Raw genomic sequence first — 16,080 nt, forward strand, 5'->3', positions numbered from 1 at the left:
GGAGAGAGGAAAAGGTTGTGACTTCTGGATTTTCCCTCTGTCTCCTCACAAAGAGAGAGCCATAAAAACACACTGCCAGCAGAGGAAGCAGGGGGCGTGGCTTATAGCTGGAGGGGGGGGGGGGGGGGGGCGTGGCCTCCTCCTCCCACCTCTCTCTCTCTCTCTCTCTCCTCCAGCTGTTTAAAAGCAGCTGGTGGTCGTGCGAGCCTCCACTCAGTGATCTGGACCAGGAGCAGCAGACATGGTGGCAGTGGGAGAGCTGGTGCTGGTACTGGGCTTACTGGTGAGCGCTCACTGCGAGGTGAGAGCCAGAGACCCCGATGTGGAGGAGGAGGAGGAGCAGGAGGAGCGGGGAGGAAGAGCTGCAGTGGGGGGGGTCCCACCTTACCTCCAGAGGCTTCACCCCAGGGCGACGGAGCCCCCCCTGCTGGGACACAGAGAGAACTACCCGACCCGGAGCGGGTGAGTCCAGATCTATAAATATAAACATTAAAGCTTCTCTTACTTTGGTTTGGAGGCGCTTTCGACTAAGACTGTAAATGTGTCAGATATCCACTTGATATGACTAACTCAGACTGCTGAAGCTGAATAGAAGCTTCACACAGACTTTTAAATGACTGTGTGGACACACTGTGGATTTTGGCCTCCATCACTAACATTGAAAGCACATTTGAAGGATGAGTTCCCAGTGTTTCCAGTGTTCCCAGTGTGTTAAACCAGCAGTCAGGTGTCTGTAATCATTCCTCCTGTTCATACTGGATATTAAAAGAGCCGTCAAAACTTTATTTAAATCTCAGAGTAGAGACACTGCAGTTATAAATCATTCATGTCTTTTCTCATGAAACATCCTCAGGACAATTTAAAATCTGATAAAACGATCACATGAAGGATTATTGTAGATATGCAACAGCAGCTGATTTAAAATAGATAAATAGCACCACCTAATGATCATCCAATAATATAATATATAACTGTATAACACTCGCTTCTACTTCAATCAGAGAGGGATCAAATCAATGAAAATGTTCGTTCGGCACCGTCGTCAATACATGTTTTGACATTAAGGCTCAGAAGCTTCCGTACCTCTCATATAAGTGAAGTTGTCTGGAAGTGCCTGAATAGCTTTAGGCTGCAAATAATTTAAAATATAGATGATAACTTCAGCTATGAAGCCAGAAACACTGGTTTAATTGCATCAAATGGTGCAAGGCCATCTTTTTTAGATGATTTTATGGCCTTTATCATCTTATGAGATCAGTCACAGTGGAAAACGGTGTGAAAGAGAGATATAACGGATATAACGATGTGCATGATTTGTGAAGTTGCTGGTCGACCGGGCTGCCGGAGCGGATCAGCTGCAGCTTCAAAGAGACAAACAATAATGTCTCTTGTTATTGTGTCTCTCTCTCTCCTAAACAATAATGTAATAATAAATAGTACTGGTATTTCAATACAAATAAATATAATTTACAAATAATTTATTACTTCAGTTTTTGTCAGATAATGACAATGTGAGCAGTGGGAACATGTACTGTCTGAGATCTTTTACAGTCTTGATATGTCGACTTCAGCTGGTTCAGTTTTGTGGTTCTAGTTTTGTTAAACACTGCAGATCAAACACAAAGGTCTCATACTTCCCTCTGGCCAAATGAACACATATAATGTCTTTAATGTACCTACTTTACATCCATCTTTCTTGTTTTTTTTTTGCTAGTTTGGAACAAGATATTTTACTGGAGCTCAAACATCCGACAACAACTTTACTAAGTGCAGCAACCAGCAGGCAGCAGGGTAGAGACGTTTCACTCAAAACCACTGGTGGAAAATAACTAAGTACATTTACTCAGGTACTGTTTTGAGGTACTTTAACTTTACTTGAGTATTTCCATGTGGTGCTACTTTCTACTTTCTACTCCACTACATTTATTTGACAGTTTTAGTTACTTTTCAGATGAAGATTTAACATAAAATAACATCATGAGAGTTTATAAATCAACTGCTTCATTAAAGATTAAACCAGCGGGTCCTAAACTGTTTGTCTAACATCAGTTAGTATTTGTGTCTGTTTGTCTTGTTTCAGACGAGCAAAGAGACATTAAATAAACTGTAAAACTCTCCAACATTTCACAAAAGACTGAAGACACATTCTGAACAATTTATCCAAATGTATGTAGCAGAACTTTGTTTTATCTTGCTTCCTACTCGACACCCCTCACATTTATCTCATGTAGTTTAACAGTAAAATGTGTCAAAGCCTGATTGTCTTTGCTGTGCGAGGCAGCTGGATCACTGACAGCACCAGAGTCCATCCCGTCAGGCTTCAAGTTCTGCGCTTGTGTCAGTCAGCTGTTGATAGACAGTACCCGCCTTTTTCCAAACGCTTTCCAAGGAACGACTTCTCAGCTGTACTTTAACTGTAGTAGGATTTTTCCCATTTTTACATTGTTGTTTTGGTACTTTCTTCTTCCATCGCTGCCGAAAAGTGATCAAAGTCAAGTTGTGGTGAAAGTTTGTTTCTGGTCTGGATTAAATTATTATGCTCTAACCCCTCACTCTGACCCTAAAACCAAGTCTGAACCCGACAAAATGTCCTCACTTCCCAAAAATGTCAAAGTCTAAAACTGTAATTGGTCCTCACAAAGATAGTAGTACAAGAACACACACACACACACACACACACACACACACACACACACACACACACACACACACACTGAGTCATGCCTAATGCATACAAGTACCAAACAGGGAACATTTTAATGTTTTGACTGCCAGCATGCATATAATAGGCTGATACCACCCAGGCTGCTCACACACACACACACACACACACACACACACACACACACACACACACACACACACACACACACACACACACACACACACACACGGACACACAACCCAGACACCATGCATTCCTTTTTTTATTTTTTGATTTTATGAGTCTCAGACAGGCTGTAGGTGTCCTCTGTGTTTATCCTCCAGGTATTAGACTGAGCCGGTCCTCATAGGTTTCACAGCGAGCAGAAAACAAACCTCTGACTGCAGTTTTATTATTTCACGACTGAACTGAGAGTTAAATCAGTCAGTTCACTGCTCTACTGAAATATTGCAACAACTGTTGGATGGATTGCTTTTAGGATCTTTTTATTGCATCACTGTTTTATTGTGTTTATGTAGTTTTAATGGTTGATAGTGTATAAATGTGTATATAGTGTAAATACAGTCAGATGTGTAGCTCTCTATAGAACGTACTACAGTGTATCTACAGGAACGAGTCATAGAAACGCAGCAGGAAAGTTTTCATCTTGTGTTTTGGTTGAATATAGATGTATCTCAGTATGAATACATGTTAGTGTTTGAGTTTGGAAGTGAGGATGTAAACTATGAAGGCTGTAGTCACTGAACTGTGTCACTGTGTGAAAACGATGCAAACGTGTCACAGTTTGATCCAGAATCGTTGCTGTTGTGTCGACTGTGTGATGAAGTTTGAAGACGTGGATTCAGTATTGATCCCTGCAGGGAACCGATCATAAAAAAAAAGACTAGAATCAGTTGCAGATCACATTCTAACACTATGAACTGAGATGGCAAACATGGTAAACGTCAGCGTATTAGCATGTTGAAGTTAGCATTTAGCTTTAGTCCTGTTTGCTCGTGACTGGAATCAATCACATTTCATTAAATATTACTGTTATTATTCCAGGAGTGAACTGATCTGCTGTTTAACAGGCGGTGAGACTGACAGACTAAATATGAGGATTAAATGTCTCGGGTGACATTTTTTTGGAGCGTGCTGACCCACATCCATACATTAAACTGCAAGTCCCGTCCACAGATTCCCTGATAAAAAGACCCCTGGAGGCACTTAAGGAAACAACCCTCCATTAGCTCTATAACCGCCCTCCCCTCCCCCATCGCTGACCCCCCCCCCCCCCCCCCCCCCCCACTTTAAACGCTGCTTTAATGACTTCGCTTACTAACGGAGCTCTTTGTGCTGGCAGTTGTTGGTGTAATGGAGAGCAGCTTTTCAAGGGTTATCTTTGCATGCTGGCGGTTGATTGGTCATGGGATGGTGGGGTGGTTGTGGTTCAGGGGTCAGAGGTCAACAGGTAGTTAAGTGTTGATGTAGTGAAGGTGGAAAAAGGGTTTTTGTTTGGCTGCAAGAAGAGACGATCTGAAGCTGTGGAGGAATTTAAAAGCAGATTATTTGGACTTCTAGAAGATACAAATTCCAGCCAATGACAGTATAAAGATGGACGTAGCGAGGTGTGACGTCACCTGTTGGTTTGCACGGAGTTGCGAAGTGCTAATGACGGAAGTTATGGAGCGTTAGTGACTCTCAGTTCTTCTACAGTTTGGATCAACATTCAATCATCACAATAAAAGATGAAAATATCTGGTTCTTAAAAGTCGAAGCTACAAGACTGTGGACATAAAAATGTTGCAGGAGAAGTTAACTACGACTCCCAAGGTGCATTTCTGCAACAAACAGCCAATCACTGAGCTTAAAATTTGGTCATGAGGGCTGCTAATGCTTTCATTTCAATAAATGTTCAAATGATCCAATATTTCAGCCAAAATCAAAGATTAGAGACAAAGAACTTTGTTTTTTCTTCTTTCCTCTCCCATTAATCATCTCACCACCCCTCAGATTTATCTGCTGACCCTTTGGAGGGGCCCGACCCCTAGGTTGGGAACCACTGGACTAAACTAGCTAACTGTATATAAAGTAGTGTAAACTAGCTCCACCTCCAGCAGCTACAACAGTAACATGCTGCTCTAACACTGATGCTTCACTATTAATAATCTAATGATGTCATATATAATAATATATCAGTCAGAGGGACCAAACCACTACTTTTACTGCAATACTTTAACTACATCAAGCTCATAATACTTATGTACTTTTACTGCAATACTTTAACTACATCAAGCTCATAATACTTATGTACTTTTACTGCAATACTTTAACTACATCAAGCTCATAATACTTATGTACTTTTACTCTAGTAGGATTTTTCATGCAGGACTTTTACTTGTAATGGAGTATTTTTACATTGCTGTATTAGTACTTTTACTGCAGTAAAGGATCTGAGTACTTCTTCTCTCGCTGCTGACTTTGGTGACAGGAGTATTTGTTCTTTTTTTGTCGGCTGCTTGAACTGCTGCCTCCGTTTGTCTGAGCAGCAGCAGCAGTAGAAGAAGAAGAAGAAGAAGAAGAAGAAGAAGAAGAAGAAGAAGAAGAAGAAGAAGAAGAAGAAGAAGAAGAAGAAGAAGAGGCTCAGCGAACAGGCAGATTCAGATCAAAGAGCTGAATTGAACTCTCATTCAGACGTTATCAGGAAACAGACACACAGCTGGCAGATGAAAGCGTCCAGAGAGAAGTTGGGACGCTCTGCCGCTGAGACGTGAATCTGACCATCAGATAAAGTTCTTCTTCTGTGGTGAGATTCTGAAGACGAAGGAGCAGCTGAAGAAATCTGAACTGTCTGAAAAAATAAAGCAGAACTCCCCTTAACAGAGACGTTTCTCAGTAAATCTGCTGTGAAACCAGAGAAAAACGTTGCTGCTTATAACTTCAGATCTTTGTTCAGAATCAGCAAATTTCTGACTTTTTCCTCCAGTAAAAGTTCTCACAGCTGTGATCTGCGTGTGAACCAACGCAGCGTGTCGCTCTGACGTCACTAAACGTATTGATCCTCGCCGGCTGATACAGAACAATTACAATCAGCAGATCGATCACAAAACCGATACATGTTTTGACACCACTAAGACTCTTATTATTATATTCTTACATCGCTGGAAATCTCTCCTGTCCGTTCAGATATGAAGATTTGAGTCGGATTGAACATTTACAGACATAAAGATGAAAAAAATCACAAAATTTCAACATCTTTAGTTTTTTTTTCTTCATAAAAAGTTTCCTAAACAACAAATCCTCCAAATTAGACCAGAAGCCAGTTCAACATATCCAGGCTTTCTTTGTGTGAGCTGGCTCGATCAGAGATAAGGCTCAGGCTCTGTGCGCGGCCCCATGAAAGGGGGTGTTTGGCATCATTTGACTCTTTTTCCGCATAAAATGGACCAATCACTTCAGTCAGCAGGAACAGATCATTATGACGGAGAGATATGAATAATATAAATACATTATCACAGCAAAAAGCAACACTGTCGGTGCAAATAAGGCGAGAGAGGAATGCTGGCTGAAAACTGCTGATGTAAATTCATCAATTAAAAAATGAATTCATTCATTTATTAATATCATAAAATATATATATTATATATGCATTCTCTGTGCCTCTCACATCCAGAGCTCTTAAACTTTAAACTTGATGCAGCAGATTTAAACATTAAACTGTCAATCAAAGTGAAATTAATATTATAGATTGAATATTATCTGAGATAAATATCAATAGATTCATCTTTTTTTTTCTTCATTAGTTTTGTTTGTTTGTTTTTTTCAAATACAGTTTTATCTATTGTAACAAAATCTCATCCTGCAAGTAACCCTAACCTCTCGCACCATTACAGATTTACAATATGACATCAAATCAATAGTAAATATGATAAAAGACTAATCAATTTTTGAATCAGTGTTCTAATAGCTGCAGTATCAGCAGTGTTAAACAGACTTTGCAGCAAATCAGGTGGTCAGTGAAAGGACGGCGCTTTTTATTGCTGATTTAAGCCGAAACTTGGAACATAACCTGCTCCAGACCAGGTTCAGTTTGTAGTATAAGTTACCATGGTGATGTAGTCAGGTTAACAGAGAGTTACCATGGTGATGTAGCAGGTTAACAGAGAGTTACCATGGTGATGTAGTCAGGTTAACAGAGAGTTACCATGGTGATGTAGTCAGGTTAACAGAGAGTTACCATGGTGATGTAGCAGGTTAAAAGAGAGACACCTTCATGACATTGAAAACCCTTCAGGCTCAACACATCTCACTAACCCACTAATCTCAGTTCGTAGTTCACCCCTCAGCTGATCTGTGGTTTGATCATGTGACTCCAGAACGACTGTGGTTAAAGTCTGGTTTGGTTGAAAGATGATGGTTTGGGTTGAAATGATCACTTCGTTAAGGTTAAAGAAACGTGCTGTGGGTTAAAGTCACTACTTCTTTCGTCGTCATGGCTACAATAATAAACAGGAAACAGGAAACGAACAGCGTCTCCTGGAGGACAGACGTGTGAACTGCTACAACTCTGCTGTAAACTTATAAATGAAGTAAATTAAAAAAAAGAGTAAAACATTCTGAAAGTGTTTAATTTACTGCAGATATTCCTGCTCACCAGAGGATGAACCCTCTAGATGTGAATGATTCTCCTTCAGGACAAACTTTACATCTTTATCTCCACTAAGAGCAGAAGAAGTTGATCGCTGTGTGATTGCGACACATCCCTCCGGTCTCCAGGCTCATTATTCTCACTCTGGCTTGTTCACAAACATCTTTCAAATCTGAATCTGACCTCTCGGACTCCTGCAGCTGCTGTCGGCCTCCGTCTCTCTCTCTCAGGACGAATCAGGCTCTCGAACGAAGCTCCTAAACAAACCCACGCAAGAATGAAATACAAAGCAGCTTCAGAGTGACACTGTGAGACAGAAAAGACAAGACTTACCGTAAAGATTTTGAGCATTTTTGGTCCAAAATGTTGGTCCTCTTGCATTGTTGTTTTCTCTGTAGATATTAAACGTTTGTTTCCTATTTGTCCACATTTTAAAGGGAAAATGATGCACATACTTAACATTTTAATGACAAGGTTTTTACTGCTGAGGTCAAACGGTGTTTTACTTCAGAACAAAAGCTCAGAGAGATTTCAAAGGATCCAGAAGAGGATTTTTTTTCCCCTCATTTTTTCACTTCAGTGAATGAACAAATGTGACAAAGCAGATAACCAACTGATAAACGGGTGATAATTCTGTTATTAAACAAGGCCAGAAGAAGGAGTCTGAGCTGTGAAGTGTATCAGAGGTTAATCTGTTGTGGCATTCATGTGGTGTCGGAATAATCGGAAAAATGAGATCCCAACTGGGAAAAATCACATGAACGCCTCTTTAAGTCGGAACGACAACTAACAACCAAATATGACGTCATCTATTCAGAAACATGGCGGACGACAGTAAATGTGGCAAAAAACTTACTACTATACTAATTCACATATTTTGTTCACATGTACTTTGTAATATTAGGTTGTAAACATTAGTTGCACTTAGAGTAACTTCAATTAGTTAGAAAAGTTATTTATTAGCATTAATAATAATAATAATAATAATAATAATAATAATAATAATAATAATAATAATAATAAATGATAATAAACTTTATTTATATAGCACATTTCATAACATAAAATGCAGCTCAAAGTGCTTTACAGAAAGAGGTAAAAACAAACAAGCAGGCAAAAAAAAAAAAATTATAATATTAAAAGAAAGGAGAAACATAAATACAATAATTAAAGCTGTAAGCAGCGTTGGTCGGGACCTCGCACTCTGGCCCGTCAGGATCAGATTATTTTTAAAAATGAGGGATATTTCTTACAAATGTTGTGTGCTTTTATTTTGAAAGTTTGATTGACGTGTACTGTCAGGTGTGTAGAGACAATAAGTAACTGCAGCTGGACACAGAAAAATACTCATATATTTGAATGGAGAGTGTGAGTGAACCCACACCTTTTTGAACATTTACTGCTTCCACATAGTTTTAGATACAAACTTCATTTGAACTTTAAATGAGTCACGAGACTTTGACCTACAAATCTTGAATTTACATGTTTTTTCTATCTTTTACTGTTTTTGAGATATTAGAGTGTGAGTTTTAAAGTCTTTTCTTGCTCCTCCTGTGATTTTATAATGAGTGTGTATTGCGGAATGTTTCACAGCACTGAGGGAGTGACATCACCAGGAGCAGTTGGAGAGGAGGATTTTATAGTATGCTTCTGGTGAAATATCCTCATAAATCCCATGACTTTGGCCAAATCTAACATTAAAAATCATATTTTAGTAGGAAATTTTGTGGCGAATCCATTGATACAGGTTTGAAAGTGGTCAGACTTATAGTTTAGACGTCAGAAGCCTCTGTTTGACACAAAGTCCATGCCCATAGATGGCCTCCCCATTGGTTTACATTGTAAGGGTGATGTGGCACTACAACTTTCAGGGCTTATAAAATCCAAACCGTTCAAGTTATTACAAAGTTTTTAACAACTTTTTTCAGCACAGTGTCATAAGTCACCTATTAAAGTTTGAAGTCGATACCATTAACGCCCTCGGAGGAGATAGTGTTTGTTTGTGGCCAAAATTGGGGCAAAGTCTTATTTTGAAAGGCTAATTGCGGACTTCCTGTTGGATTTAGGTCAGGGGTGTCAGTGTATGATTTGTAGGTCTTGATGAGACAAATAATTGAGTTTTGGTTTGATCTCTCTACGACATTCCTACAGGCCATGACGGCCATTTTACTTACATAGGTGGCGCTAGAGAGCACATTTTGGCACTTCAGGGGTTAATTTTTAGATTTTATCAAATTTTTCACCAGACCTGATGTGCGTGCCAAATTTGGTGAGTTTTTGAGCATGTTTAGGGGGTCAAATTAAGGGTTTAAGTGGCGTAATAATAAAGAAAGAAACAAAGAAACAAACACATGAAAAACAACAGGGTCCTCGCCTTTAGGCTAAGAATTTTGGTTAAAATTCTTGCTGCTGAATTTTGAATGAGTTGCAGCCGACCAATGGTTTTATTTGGTAAACCAGTATAAAGTGCTTTACAATAATGTAAGCGTGAAAAAACAAAGACATGAGTGAGTTTCTTAAAGTAAGGAAGGGTCTGACTCTTGCAATGTTTCTTAAATGATAAAAAGCTGTCTTTGTAACGTTGTGTAACCCTGATAACAAGTCAGGTAAAGCAATATTTTAGAGGTTTTAGGGACAAAACACAACACATCTCCTTTGTAGTGTCCGTGTTGTTTCCACATTATGACTTACAAGCTCATGAACAAAGTCGGAAGAACAACTTCCCAACTCAAGAAACGGGAACGTCCGAGGAGCACGTGAACGCAGCGTGTATCACGTGAAGGAGAAAAGATGAGCAGATGAGCAGAGAAAGAGATAAAACACAAACATCCCGGCGGCTACAGTTAGGGGTGATTTGGCGCCCAGCGTTCAGTCTGACAGGATAAATTAACCTGAAGAAGAAGATTAAAGATTCACTCTCTGATTTTGTTCCAGCGCCTTCAAATCCCCCAAATTTCCTCTCAGCAGCTCAAATGTTGAAACTCAGTTGTGCATGAAAGAGCTGCAGGAGAGTTTAAAAGCCTTTAGAGTGTAAAACAACCACAATGGTGAACGTTTACTGCATGTAAGTACATTTACTCAAGTACAGTTTTGAGGTATTTATACTTTACTTGAGTATTTCCATGTGATGCTACTTTCTACATTTCAGAGGGAAATATTGTACTTTCTACTCCACTACATTTATTTGACAGCTTTAGTTACTTTTCAGATGAAGATTTGACACAATGGATAATATAACAAGCTTTTAAAATACAACACATTGTTAAAGATGAAACCAGTGGTTTCCAACCTTTTTGTCTTTTGACGTCTTACAAAAAGCAGTGTGTAGTCGGGGTCACATTTCACATGTCTATGAGTTGTTAACAGCTCCACCAAATAGTGATTTTTCCCCTTTAAACTTTATTCAAAGATGGCGTTTATTGTTCTGATTAATTGGTTTGTCTCACATTGTGAGAATTTGGTCTTAAATTTCAGACTCTGTCAGAGTCAAAGAGTCTCGTAGTGAGATCTAGTTTTGGATTGACAGCGTGAAAAGATAAAGGGGACATGATGGGGAAAGATGAGAAATGATGAGAAAGTTCCAATACTTAAGGTGGACAAATGTAAAAATGCTGCTTGTAAGACAAAGCCCAGGATTCAGCTGCCCTAGTTCCTTTGTTTTTTAAGTTACCTCTACTTCCTCCTTGCGATGACGTCGGCTCATCACACATGCCCACAAACGGACATATTCTGGCATATTCTGCTTTTTGTGGTTTGTGTTATTTATTTCCTGTTCTGATGTTGGATGTTAAACATGGTCAAAGTTCAGAAACTTGAGGCAACGTATATAAAAAAGCTGCCTGCAAGTCAAAAGTCAGGCTGTCAACCTGCTCTGAACACTTTGTATGTCACATTTTTGTCTACCTTGCTGATGCGCTGACATTGGCGTGTTGCACATGCTCATAAATGTTTGTTCTGTAGCCTTGGTTGCTAAGGTGGTTGCTAAGGTGGTTGCTAAGGTGTTTCCATGTGTTGTTCACGTTGTCCAACATGTACAGATGGATTTGAGAAGTTGACATTTGGAGTAAAGAAGGAGAAAAAGAAGTGAAATCCTGCTACTATAGTTTGTTTACGTAGCCTCCGGAGCCGGAGGAAGCTTCCTGAAAGCTGACCAATCAGAACAGAGTGGGCTCATCAGGAGGCGGGGCCTTAAAGAGACAGGAGCTAAAACGGCCTGTTTCAGACAGAGGCTGAACTGAGGGGCTGCATAAAGGACCAGTAGAAGATAAATAAGGAGTTTTTAACTGGAAATCATGCAAAGATATTCCAGTAGAGCCCCAGAATATAAATATAGAGCTGGAAATGTGCAGAATATGAGTCCTTTAAAGTGTGTGTGGATAGTATTTTCACTGCCTAAATTATCTTCATAGGCAACTTTTTTTCTATGTGTAATATTCATGTACTGCATGCTAGTTATAGGTCAGAGGTCAGAGGTCAAAGTGGATGGTAGATGTATAATAATGGAATTGTATGATATTTGACATCAACATCTGGATATTTTCATTGGGTCAACACAGAACATAGAACATGTGACATCAGGGGAAAAGTTCCAGTGATGTTTGATGGTGTGGTCCCAGTATAATGTCCTCTGAGTGAGACAGATTATGCAGGCGATGGTGTTTGGATTTCTCAAAAGATTATGAGATTCAGCGAGCGTGGCATCTGGAGTCCACGTTGTGTCGTGTCTGTGTGAAGAGTCACTTCCAGAGACACAGAAGCGATTGTGAAACATGAAAGTGGAGCCGAAACTCTCAGAGCTGTTGGTGCCACCGTCAGCAGACAGGAAGCCGAGAGACAAACAGTCCAACATCAACATACCAGTAAACACACACAAACACACACAGTAACACCACGCAGGGTCGGCTCGGGGGGGGGGGGGGGGTTCTCAGTTTCAGCTCACAGATACTTTATACAACAAACAAGAGTAAACAGGATGTTTGCAGCCAACACGACACAAACAACCATCTGTTGACACAACAACAAAAACAAACAAAAACCATCAAAACCTGCATCAGGATGATGAACCTTCATACACTCAACAAACATCTGATCCAGACTGACCCCCCCCCCCCCCACACACACACACACACACTCACACTCATTCACACACACACACAAACACACACACACTCACACACACACACACTCACACACACACACTCACACTCACACACACACACACACACACACACTCACACACACACACACACACACACTCACACATTCACACACACAGAAAATCTGGACACACACGTGGTGAGTCAGAGGTCCGGCAGGGTGACAAAACACCAAACACACCTCATCTGAAGTCCTGTGACCTCATCACACTCACACACATTATTATTATTCAAAATAATTTCTTTTACAATAAACTTTATTGATACAACAAGTAAATATATAAATACAACATAAATACAGCAGCAGCACCGACATGACACAACTAATAAAAACCTTGTGAATATTACAGGTGTTACAGGTTTTCACATTGTATTTATTTATTTAATGTTTATTTGTATAAAGCAACACACCACAGCAGTTAAACTCTGAGCTGCTTTACAGTGTCGTCACTAGATACTAATACTGCAGGACTGTGTCAGTATTGATCCCTGCAGGTAAACAATCAGGAAAAAAAACAGCTGTAAAATGTTTACTTTTTGTTGGTACATGAAATTATTTCCTGCTTGTAAATTTTGATTAATGAATATAAAATTTGACCAAAATCACAAATAAAGTAAAACCGAGAGCGAGAATTTCTTTTAGATTCAATTCACTCGGCTGACGGTCACCGTGTTTGACCTCTGACCCCAAACAGGAAGCAGACGACGACAAACTGCAACAAGCAAATTCAGCAGCAGTTGACGACTCTGCAGTGTGTGTGTGTGTGTGTGTGTGTGTGTGATTGTGAGTGTGTGTGTGTGTGTGTGATTGTGAGTGTGTGTGTGTGTGTGTGTGTGTGTGTGTGTGTGTGTGTGTGTGTGATTGTGAGTGTGTGTGTGTGTGTGTGTGTGTGTTTCCTGAAGTCTTTTTCATTATCTCATCCGTCTTCCTGAAACACTGTGAAAATGTTATCACAGGATCAGTATCCTGACTCTGTGTGTGTGTGTGTGCGTGTGTTGTGCAGGAACTGGTGTGCCTTCGAGAAGAAGCGTGTGGTTACCGTGGCGATGGTGTGTCTTAATTCTTCTTAATTAGAACAACAACAATTAGTCAATTAATCAGTTAGTCATCTGACAGGAAATTAATTACTGACTATTTTGATAATTGATTAATCGATCGGAGTCATTTTTAAGAGAAATGACCCTCGTTCTCCTGTTTCAGCTTCTTCAATGTGAATATTTTCTGTTTCTGTCGTTGTGTACATGATGACTGTCTGATACCATAAGAACTGTTGACGTTGAACAGTCTGCTGATCAGATTACAGACTGTTGGACCTCACCTCCTGGAAAGTTTGAATTTTGGAGAAATTAGATTTATTTCTGACCGGAGATCAGATCCTTCTCGACTCTTTCCAGCTGTTTTCTGTCTCATTCATGTTTTTGTATCTTTCAATTTCAAGTGTATTTTTTTTAGTTTCAAGTGTAAGGATGTACCTCAGTGATGTGTGTGTGTGTGTGTGTGTGTGTGTGTGTGTGTGTGTGTGTGTGTGTGTGTGTGTGTGTGTGTGTGTGTGTGTGTGCAGGTACAAGCTGTCCACCCGGCCACGCTACAAGCAGACGCAGAAGATCTTCACCGACGTGTTGTGGCGCTGCTGTCCGGGACACGGAGGACAGAACTCCGAGGACACAGGTGAGTCAGGAGAAGCATCTCCGTTACCGTGGCAACAAGCCATAGCAACAACAGCTATGATGATGATACCTGATAGATGCGAGCAACAAAGGGCGCCTCGTGTTGAAGTGTCATTAGGATCGACTTTGTATCATGAGCTTGATGTAGTTAAAGTATTGCAGTAAAAGTACATAAGTATTACAGTATTTGAGTAAATGTACTTCAGTCTGAACCCAACAGATGCCAGTACAGTTTCGTCTGTTTTGTTTTCTGCACATTCAGAGATTTTGAGGTAATTTGATCTAAATGATCTTAACGAAGACAAACACAGACGATCATTGTGGTCGTTCAGTCAGGAGATTCATCAGTTTGGAGAAAAATATAAAATATAAAGCAGATTTTTATCATAATTATAAAAAAGTAAATTAATCTCTGACTAGTAGTTAGAGGTAAATGACGTCTCTTTCTGTTGATGTGTAAAAATGAATAAACGACACAATTAATTACTAAGATGTCTGGAAAAACTAAGATATGACATCATGTTTAGTAAAAGAACATAAAATCAACTGATCCTCTGATGAGGTTATTTACTTTTAACAAAACTGAAGCTGACAACAAATATCATTCAGATAAAAATATGATTAGTAAAGAATAAAACTACAATATACAATAATTGAGTCACTGACCTGTGATCAAAACGTAGAAATATTGACAAAACTGAAAAACTATTTTGTTATTTAACTTTGTTTAAAGCCCAAACCAAACTAAACATCATTAAACTGCCCGTTTAAATGAATTTATTTTACTTAATGTAAGAAGGAAATCAATAAATAATAAATAAACTGATGAGATAATCTGCATTATGTTAATTAGAGTCTGTAGATGCCTAAATTAAATGACATTAATGATGTCATACCTTCATGCTGACATCACATTCAAGTCTTTTCAGTAAATTAACAACGTTCTCAACAGGCGTCTATAAGATTCTGAGCATCAGTGATGTTATAAATATCACATAGAGACATATATACATAAAAATACTGATAAAAAATAATATGTTGTCTCCTGTTATCATTCTCTGTTCGTCATCTGTTTTCCATTTAGGGATATTTGTGCTCTCAGTTTTTGAACTACTGTTCCCATGATGCTTTGAGGTCGTAAACAGGAAGGATAATCATAGATTCACCTGTGAGCGACAACCTGACTCCTGTGTTTAGCTGATATAAAGGTCACGTGACTCAGCTGTTAGCTGCTGTCTGCAGGGTAACATGATGTTCAGACGACAAGCGAACAGAGCGGCGTGTTCGGTCGAGACGGCGCGAACTGACGCGTCCGCACGAGCTGAAAGCGTTTCATGCGCAGCGAAAACACCTCGCGCTTATCGCAGAGCTTCATGAAACACGAGAGGAGACGGAAGAGAAACAACAGAAGTGCAGTTTGTGGTGAGTTCAGTCAGAAGCTGAACACAAACACACAGATTCACAGTTTATCAAGTTAAACCAACAGTCAGTCTTCAAATTCTTGCTGTAATCATTCCTCCTGTTCATACTGACCATTAGAAGATCCCTTCATAATGGAGGACAAAATGTATTTAAAAGTTTATCTGAAGCTAATATGAAGCTTCAGCGTCCAAATGAGTCAAATCAAGTAGATATCTTTCAACGTTACAGTCTTTTTAGTGCCAAAGTTCCTCTTTTTGTTACTATACTTCCACCTGCAGCTCAACAGGGAAACACTGTCCGAGGAAACACAAAGAGGGAATTTGATGCTAAAAAGACTGTAAATGTGTCAGATATCCACTTGATATGACTAACTCAGACTGATGAAGCTGAATAGAAGCTTCACATCTACTTTTAAATGACTGTGTGGACACACTGTGGGTTTTGGCCTCCATCACTTCTATTGAAAGCACATTTGAAGGATGCGTTCCCAGTGTTTCCAGTGTTCCCAGTGTGTTAAACCAGCAGTCAGGTGTCTGTAATCA

At 39.6% G+C, this 16,080-nt stretch overlaps 1 protein-coding gene across 4 annotated transcripts in view; it reads left to right on the forward strand.

Moving 5' to 3' along the window:
- The first annotated feature begins 237 nt into the window (after positions 1-237).
- The window catches only part of LOC121911181 (multimerin-2-like), a 36,250-nt gene continuing 20,407 nt past the window's right edge, over positions 238-16,080 (forward strand). For 3 of the 4 annotated variants that reach the window (XM_042432432.1, XM_042432434.1, XM_042432433.1), the window contains exons 1-2: positions 238-462; positions 14,011-14,117. In XM_042432432.1, coding sequence (XP_042288366.1) covers positions 242-462; positions 14,011-14,117 — 328 coding nt within the window. In that variant the 5' untranslated portion in view covers positions 238-241. Of the gene's footprint in view, positions 463-14,010; positions 14,118-15,301; positions 15,539-16,080 lie in introns of those variants that run through there. The other variant, XM_042432435.1, reaches the window with a different exon arrangement.

Source organism: Thunnus maccoyii, chromosome 14 (genome assembly GCF_910596095.1).
Source record: "Thunnus maccoyii chromosome 14, fThuMac1.1, whole genome shotgun sequence".
In the NCBI taxonomy this organism is placed as follows: Eukaryota; Metazoa; Chordata; class Actinopteri; order Scombriformes; family Scombridae; genus Thunnus; species Thunnus maccoyii.